Source organism: Rhinolophus ferrumequinum, chromosome 24 (genome assembly GCF_004115265.2).
Source record: "Rhinolophus ferrumequinum isolate MPI-CBG mRhiFer1 chromosome 24, mRhiFer1_v1.p, whole genome shotgun sequence".
NCBI classification, from domain to species: Eukaryota; Metazoa; Chordata; class Mammalia; order Chiroptera; family Rhinolophidae; genus Rhinolophus; species Rhinolophus ferrumequinum.
In genome coordinates this window covers 15,557,699-15,566,773 of record NC_046307.1, presented here as the reverse complement: position 1 = coordinate 15,566,773, position 9,075 = coordinate 15,557,699, and the positions used below count along the sequence as shown (strand labels likewise).

General features: G+C 39.1%; 1 protein-coding gene across 1 annotated transcript; it reads right to left on the bottom strand.

Annotated features, from left to right (window-relative positions):
- On the bottom strand, positions 1 to 3,868 carry PCDHB7 (protocadherin beta 7). Its single transcript, XM_033097064.1, has one exon. The coding sequence runs from the start codon at positions 3,420 to 3,422 to the stop codon at positions 1,035 to 1,037; it is 2,388 nt and encodes a 795-aa protein (XP_032952955.1). The 5' UTR covers positions 3,423 to 3,868; the 3' UTR covers positions 1 to 1,034.
- Between the last annotated feature and the right edge of the window lie 5,207 nt (positions 3,869 to 9,075).

Here is a 9,075-nt window from a genome sequence, read left to right as displayed (position 1 = left end):
TTCAGCACTGCAGTATATTGAATAAGAAACTTTAAAAATAAACTTTCAAATTAAAGGAGGAAAACGTGTCTAAAAAGCACATTAGGACTGCTGTAGAAAAGTACTCTGATGTGAGGAAAATAATAAACTAATGAAGCAATCAAAATTATGTAATATTTCTATTCAGGCTCATTAATCTTTTCTGTGAAAGGAAGGTCATACGTTCACATAACAAGGAGAAAGCACAGATTGATCTTTCCTTTTTTTTTTTACTTGATATTTGGTTAGATCAGAGCTTTAATAATAATAGTTGAATAATTGATCTGGAAAAGCTGGATTACTGGTTGATAAGAAAATACAACAAAAATTATGCACATTATTTCCAAATATTGAATATACTGAACAGGAAAAAATATTTCTTTTCCTTAATTAGGGAGAAACTTGCCAGGTAATATCTAATGACAGAAAACAGTATAGCATCATAGCAAGGTCCCAGCATCAAACAGATCTAAGAGAGAGGCTGAGCTCTGCTATTTATTAGTTGGTGACCTTACTGAACTTACTGAACCTTTGTAAACATCCATTTGCTCATTTACAAAATAACTCCCCTCCTAGGTTCACTTCTAATATTAAAACTGTTAAAAATAATGTGTGATGCATGGTAAGTACTTTTTAAAAAGCTTTAAAAGATATTCTACCATTCGTGCTTCTAAAACTTGGGTAGGTATACTTCTACAACACTGAAACCAACTCAGAAGATAATAGAAACAATAAGTTTAGAGACAATGAAAACCAATTTACAACATCTCAAACAAGATTTACATGTCATAGACTGCACAAAATTCATAATTCTTAGGGATAAATAGAAACACATTCCATGCACTGTGGAGGGGTCTTAGGGCTAAAACTGGATCATTTCCTGTGTAAATAAATTTATCCTGTGACTTTAAGAATACTTTAAACAACGTGAAAGCACTCAACTACAGGTAACTCAGGATAAATCTCGTAGGAATGCATTCACAGACACAATATTCGCATTTATTTTTCACTCTTTATTAGAAACCCAAATCATTCTGAAATGAAGGATATTCTTCCACGTCCCTCCCCATGCTCTGAGACTGCAGATTAGAGAGAACAGGCTTCAGGAACTTGAACTCATTACTCCCAGCACCTCCCTTCAGACACACCTCATACTGGTAGCTCTGGGAAAGGGTCCCAGTACCGCTGACATCCACCAGGTGGCCCGGAAAGTGGCCCTCGGGCACCGAGCAGCCACCCAACGAGGCGGCCCTGCCCCTCCTGCACAGCCGCGCCGCGACGAACGCCAGCACCGAGAACAGGAAGAGCGACGACACCGACGCCAACGCGATGACCAGGTAGACCGTGAGCGGGTCGGCCTGGGCCGGGTCGGCCGCCGCTTCCGGGAGCGGCAGGTAGGGCTGCGAGAAGCCGTCCACCAGCAGCACGTGCAGCGTGACGCTGGCCGACAGCGGCGGCTCGCCATTGTCCTTGACCAGCACCACCAGCCTGTGCTTGGCCGCGTCGCGCTCGCTCAGCAGCCGCGCCGTGCGCACCTCGCCGTTGTGCGCCCACACGCCGAACAGCCCGGGCTCCGTGGCCTTGAGCAGCTGGTACGACAGCCAGGCGTTCTGGCCCGAGTCTCCGTCCACCGCCACCACCTTGCTCACCAGGTAGCCCGGCTCGGCCGCCCTGGGCACCAGCTCGGTGCAGGGCGCAGAGCCGTTCTGCAGCGGGTACAGCACGAAGGGCGAGTTGTCGTTGGCGTCCAGCACCAGCACGCGCACCAGCGCCTGGCTGCTCAGCGCAGGGGAGCCGCGGTCCGTGGCGCCCACGCGGAACTCCAAGGCCTGCAGGGCCTCGTAATCCAGCGCCCTCAGGGCGAACAGCTGCCCGTTGTCGGCGTTGATGGACACCAGGGAGGCCAGGGGCAGGTGCGGGTCCTGTGGCGGCAGCAGCGAGTAGGTGACCTGGGCGTTGGCGCCCGCGTCTCTGTCTGTGGCGCTGACGCTGCCTATGTGCAGCGCGGGGCTGTTGTTCTCGCGGACGAACAGGGTGTAGGAGGTTTGGGTGAAGGCCGGGGCGTTGTCGTTGACGTCGGAGACCAGCACGGTTATATTTTTCTGGGTTTTCATCCTGGGGGTCCCCAAGTCAGTGACGGTGATGGTGATGTTGTACTCTGCCTGGCTCTCTCTGTCCAGCGGGTTCTCTGTTACCAAGGTGTAGAAATTCTCTACAGATGGCTTCAGGACGAAGGGGAGATCATCTTGGATGGAGCATGTCATCTTTGCATTGTTCCCTGAATCTTTGTCTCTAATCCTAAAAACAGCTACGACTGTCTTGTCAGAGTTTTCTGCAATTGGGCTAGTAAGTGATGACATGAGCAGTTCTGGTGGATTATCATTGATATCTGTTACGTGAACCGCCACGGTACATTTTCCAGAAAGCCCTCCGCCATCCTTTGCCTGAATAGTTAATGTATAAGTTTGTATTTCCTCATAGTTCAATTCGGCTTTAAGTTGAAGATTGCCAGATGTTGAATTGATTTGAAACGTTTTGAGAATTCTTTCAGTGGCATAAAAAAATGCATAAACTATTTCCCCATTACTTCCGGTATCTAAATCTCTAGCTGACACGGCAACAACCAGGGAGCCAACGGGGCTGTTCTCCGGCACCTGCACCTTGTAGAGCGACTGTACAAATTCAGGGACGTTATCATTTATGTCCAAAACCAGGATGCGTACCAGAGCGGTCCCGGATCTGGGCGGAGAACCACCATCCAAGGCGGTGAGGGTTAAACTGAGCTCAGACACCACTTCTCGATCCAGCACTCGATCCAGTATTAGTTCGGGATAGATATTCCCTTCCCCACTATGATGTACATTAATATGGAAATAGACATTGGAGCTGATGGTGTAGTTTCTCAGGTTGTTGATCCCAACATCTGAATCCTGTGCACTTTCTAGGAGAAATGCCGCCCCAGGTGTGGTGTTTTCTAGAATTTCCAAGGGGATCTCTCTATCTAGAAACACTGGAGAATGATCATTAATGTCTCTGACCCATAGTTCTGCACGGAATATCTGAAAAGGCTTTTCCAGTAACAACTGGAAAGGCAGCACACAGGGCTCTGTGGGGCCGCACAGTTCCTCTCGATCTAATTTCTCATTTAAAAGTAAATCACCAGTAAGCGTATTGAGTAGTAAAAATCGTATGTTCTGATCTGAAACGATTCTGGATCGTCTGGCTGACAGTTGCCTCACCCCCAAACCCAGGTCATTTGCTAGGTTGGCCAGAAAGGTGCCTCTCTCGGTTTCCTCTGCCACAAAATACCGAAGCGGTTCTGCACCAGCCCAAGACACTCCCAGAAATACACAAAGAAATAGGACCTGCCTTTTCTGCACCGCACGCTCCACTCTGGCCTCCATTCTTCCTTTAATCAGTCTTTCAAAACCACTTTCACTCGGCCACAGCAGCTTTCAAAAATGGCAGCAACCGAATCCTTAGAAATGAGCTTATAATAGCAATGCTTTTCAGGAGGGATCCCCACTTTTCCCCAACTCCTGTTACCACGGCTTCCTTTCCTCTGCTTTTCTTGTCTGGCCAGATTTCCTCCTAATGCTGGAATCTGCAACATCATTTGTGCAAGTATGTTTTTCTCTTTTTAGCCAGCAGCGCCACCTTGCGTTTTGTGGATGTTATTCCCGTTTTCAAGAGTAGAACAAGAAGATGGCGGATTAAAGGAACAGCAACAGGAGTGATTTTTGTCCTCCAGTGTCTTTGCTGTTTCATTCTATCTTTTTCTTCAAATGGTCACAGTAATGCTAGTAAGTGCTTACATCGTCTTTCCCTATTATAATATGAATTAGTAGAAAAACAAAATTTTTCCTTCACCAGGAGTAAAATCCTAAGTAAACGTGCTCCTGTTTTTAAAATTGATAGTAAAGAATATATATAAGAAAATGAAGCCTTCATCAAAAAGTCAACAGATATTGGTTGAAGACCTTTAATTTATTTGTTAACTGTGTAACAATAAAGTTGTTCATACTGCAGACTAACTGGCCTTTTTTTCAGTTTTTTTTTTAAATAATCCTAGTTTGAAGGTCTTCACTCTTTACCAATGACATTTTCTAGAACACTTTCTGTCCCCCACTTTCACCCTTCATCCACTTTAAGTAATAATATAATTTAAATTACTGTTCACATACAACTTCAATGGCTAGCATCTCCAAGGTTATGCAATGAATACTCTTAAAATTAACACCAGCAGGTAGGTCATTCTAGCCTTTGTACAAGGGCTCCTAGTATTTCATCTTTAACTGTGATAGTTGATCTCCATTTAACATAGATGATCCTTTTTTGGATCAAGAAAGTTTTCTTCTTTTCTTTCAGATTTTAAAGTAATTTTTGACATCTGTTGAAATTGTACTTTTATTCTTTAGCTTTTTAATTCTCAAGGTCTTGATATAAACAACATTTAATCATGACATTATTTTTTAATGCACATATGTATTTGATGTGTCAACATCATTCTAGGATTTTTCTGGCCCATGTTGCTCTGTGTGTGTGTTTAACTTCTATGGTTTTGGTATTAAACTATTCTGGCCTCATAGAATGGGTTAGGAAGCTTTCCATGTATTTTTATGCAACAGAATACTTTTTTACAATTATATCATCATCTGTTTCTATATGCTTAATTACAACTTGCCTTTTAAGCGAGTTGGGTTTGGTGGCTTTGCTGGCGGTAAGTCTATGACTCCTTTCCATTTTATTTTTGGTTATTGATCTGTCCAGGTCTTGTTTTCTTTTAAAGTAATTTGTATTTCATTTTTAAAACCATTTTATCTGAATTTGCAAATTTCTTGTTATTATGTTTTCATTGTATTATTCATCTTTATATATATATATATATATATATATATATATATATATTCTTATTAGTAATATTTAGTATTTTACCTCCTTTTTATTCCTAGGGAGATTTGCAAGATCCCTATTTTACTGATCCTTTAAAATGCATTTTTTTAAAAATAATGTATGACCTTGGTTCAAAATTAAATAGTATTAAGAGGCTTGTAATAAAACACAATTGTTTTCTGCCCTTTCCCTCCTCACGTTCCTAGTTCACTTTTCAATAGGCAGCCATTTTAAACTCTTTTAGTTATCTCTTCTACCATTAATCTGTATTCTTCTGTATTTTGATTAATTAATTTTAGACATGATCAGTTGACTCCTTATTATGTTGGATTGAGTTTTAACTGTTGTACACTTCCAAGGCCCTTTCCTGCCTTCATTCATTCACAATATCATTGGGAGCATTGTTGTGTACTAATCATATTAATACTTTCTCACTTTTTTCTTGAAGTTAAAAATTGCCTTGCTTTTTCATTTACTTGGTTTCCTTTATAGCTATCACTTATTCTTCCCACATGTCCAATTGCCTCTCAATACCGTTTTCCACATGGTCATTCCTGTAACTCCTGAGATATCAATTATCCCTTAAATTGGGTGGGAGGTCTCTATACATGCTGCACAACTGTCATCCTGGGACTTTCCTTTGCCGTTATTCTTGGAATTGTCTTTGCCTTTTATTCTGGTTGGATTTCCTATTTCTAGGATTTTATTTCTTCTTCTTTTTATGTTTACTCTGTGGCTTTAATAGAGTACATCCTCCAATCATTTCATCCAATTGGTAACATTTCAGGATGATATCCTTCAAAATGCCTGTCTCCTACAGCTCCAAACTGGATTAGTCTATACTTGAGACACAGCTGTCATCCTGGGATCATCCTTCAACATCATCTGGAGATTCATTTCACTTTTGTTCTATTTGGCATCTTCTTTTTTCTGTATCTTCAGACTTCCTTTCTCTTAGAGTACTCTCTCTTTGATAGTTATCTTTCAGTAGTTTCTGGAGAATGGTATATGAGAATTAAATTATGTTGTGACATTGAGTGTATTAAATTATATTTATTCTACTCTCAAACTTGATTGGAAGTTTGACTGATTATAGGGTTTTAGGTTGGAAATAATTTTTCTTCAGAATTTTAAAATATTTTGTCAATTAGCTCTCCACTGTGTTTGTTAAGAAGTCTAAAGTTAATCTGATTTTATATCTTCTATATGTGACCTGTGTTTTTATTTCTTGTTGTGGTATTAATATTTTTGTCATGGTCCCAAGCATTTTAAAATTAAACACTTGTGTGTCTTGGTTTGAGCTTATTTTCAGTCATTGTACAGGACAATTAGTACACCCGTTCATCTAGGAAACTAATTTACTCCAGCTCATAGAAATTTTCTTGAGTTACTTCATCCACATTTTTTTTTCTGCTATTTTTTTGGAATTCCTGTACAATGCAGTTTAAATGTTTAAATGCTGCAGTTTAAATGTTGGGCCTCTAGTATGGTTTCTGATTTCTCTATTTTTCTGCTTTTTTTCCTCTCCTGTTTGCCACGGAAAAATATTTTTGCAATATTTCCTGGGATGTTTTCTTAGCTCTATTTTCAAGCCCTTCTATTGAAATTTTTATTTTTTATGTTCATATTTTCCAAGAGCCCTCTTTTTGTACTCATTTCTTAGATGCAATAACTTGTTTCCTCATCTGATGATATTAATAATAGATTGGTGATTTTTCTTAAATCTTCAGTTGTTTGCTTTGCCTATTCTCAATAAACCTTGATTTCTAAGACATGCATGTAAGCCTCACAATTTTCTCTATTCATTCTTTGATTCTTATTTTAAATATCACCTTATTAAAAGCTTACTATATCAGCTGGAATTATGTTCTATGTAATTTCTGTATGAGTATATATATGTTCTATATAATTTCAGCCTGAAATTGTAGGAAAAAACCATTACAATGGCTTATACAAAACAATTTTATTTTTCTCTCATAAAAGAAGGCTAGTGGCTGAAATGTACTCCATGTTATCTGGGACTCAGTCTTGTTCCATCGTGGTGCTTTACCATCTTCAGGACATGGTCTTTACCTCATAGTCCAAGATAGCTGTCTAATATCCAGCCATTACATTTCCATTCAGACCAGCAAATAGGAGAAAGAAAAGGCTGTGCTTTCCTTTTTAAATGACATTTTCATGAAGTATTTTATGACACTTGTGCTTACATCTCACTGGCCATAACTTAGTTATAAGACCACTCCCAGCCACAACAGTGGTTGGGAAATATAATCTACAGCACAGATATCTACCAGTTAAAAAATTGGAGGTCTAGCAATAATAAATAAAGGGTAGGACACATATTTGAGTGAAACTAGTAGTCCATGTCATACTCACTCATACCACACCTATGGTTCCTACTGCCCATTATGAGCAGATAGGGTCCAATAAACTGCCTGATTTGACTGGTTATTAGCAGAACGTATGATATTATTTTGTCATCTTGGCAGTGTGTTTTGTAGCCAAAATAATAATTCTTCCACTGAAAGCTTAACTCCCAAAGCAATAAAGTTATGAATTGAATTGCTGGGACAAGACCCTTTGAACTAATGATGCTTCCCAAGAGTGCTATTGGTACTTGTCATCCATTCTTACTTCCTTTTATGAGCTTTTAAAACAATTCAGGGCCTGAAAAGATTAAAACTTGATTTTACAGACTCCTTTGAATTATTATTCTGGATGTTAATTAGGTTTTACCAATGAGATTGTTTCACATGACCCTTAGAAGATAGGCAAAGATGATAAAATTACAGACTGAAATTCACTCATTAATTTATTCAACTCATTCATCTATATTTACTTCAATATGTATTTTTCTAAGTGCAATAGGAAAAGAGCCCTCTCTGTGGGGAGATTATAGTTTAGTGAGGAAGGGAGATCACCAAGTCATCTAGGCAGAGTACCCAATGGATTGAACATTAGATATAATGAATTCAAAGAAAAAATAGCCGAATATGTCATTGAAATGATGGCAAAATTGAATTTGCAGATTTAAAAGACATTAGGCAGAGCTTTTCATTTCTGAAACTGATGGTATAGATAATTCAGAAAACAATAAAAAATAATGGACAAGACTTTTTTTTTTTTTTTTGGTCTGGACAAGACTTTAAAAAAAATAACTTAAAAAAGATTGAAGAGCTAAAAACATAGTAGAAAACATAATGAAAATAGCCCAATTTTTGATGGACGCCTGTAATAGAGGGGTAAATAGTATATCAGGACAACAAAACTTATTGTGCCCTCAGGGTGTTTGGAAATATTTGCCCTTGGATTTTGATCTGAAGCTATGTGAAATTAAAGAAATATCAATCAAGGCTCAAGGGCAACCAAAGGTGTGGCATATTATAGGCAGATCCTACCCATTTTAAGAGACCCTCACAGGGCTACATCCACAATATAAAAACAGTGCAAGCGCCAACAAATCTAAACCTACCCCTCCCACTAACTCCAGGAAATTACATATAAGGTTCTCTGGTGTTAAGTAGAGCAGAAGAAAAAGAAAAGAAACCATGCCTGGGAAATTGTACCTGCTGATTGGTCCTCATGTGTGTTTGGGTTTGTATTTTAGATAATCATAAGTTGAGTTGCAAGATCCTCAGGCCACAAACTTGGTTTGTGGTGGTCCCCTACTGACAGGGTTTCTAGAATTCTGGCTGAAACTAATGACAATCCATTTTGAAGGATGGAATATGCAAGCTAGGCTTTGAGGACACCCTACAAAGAAATTTTCAAGGGTAATCAACAGTATGAGTCACACAAAGAAAGACAACCTGGATGAAAATAGTCAGAAACAATGCAGCAGATAATAGACCCACAATGCAGCAAAACAGACCCACACAAACTTCAAATATTGGAAGTATTAGACATTTAAAAACCAAATATACTTACTATATAAATAAATAAATGGCATACTTAAAAATATCTGCATGAAACAGATATGCTGAGTTCCAGGAAAAAGTGATACAAAATTATCAAAATCAAGACATCACTTGATAAAGATAATGAATTTCAAGGACAGAAAACAAGCCACCTACAGGTAAAGAAAACAGGCTTCAGACTTATCCTCATCAACAGTCAATACCAGAACACAATGGAAATATCTACGAGGTTTGAAGGAAAGAAATT

Coding starts and splice junctions, on each gene's coding strand:
- PCDHB7 (XM_033097064.1), bottom strand. CDS start 3,422: ATGGAGGCCAGAGTGGAGCGTGCGGTGCAGAAAAGGCAGGTCCTATTT.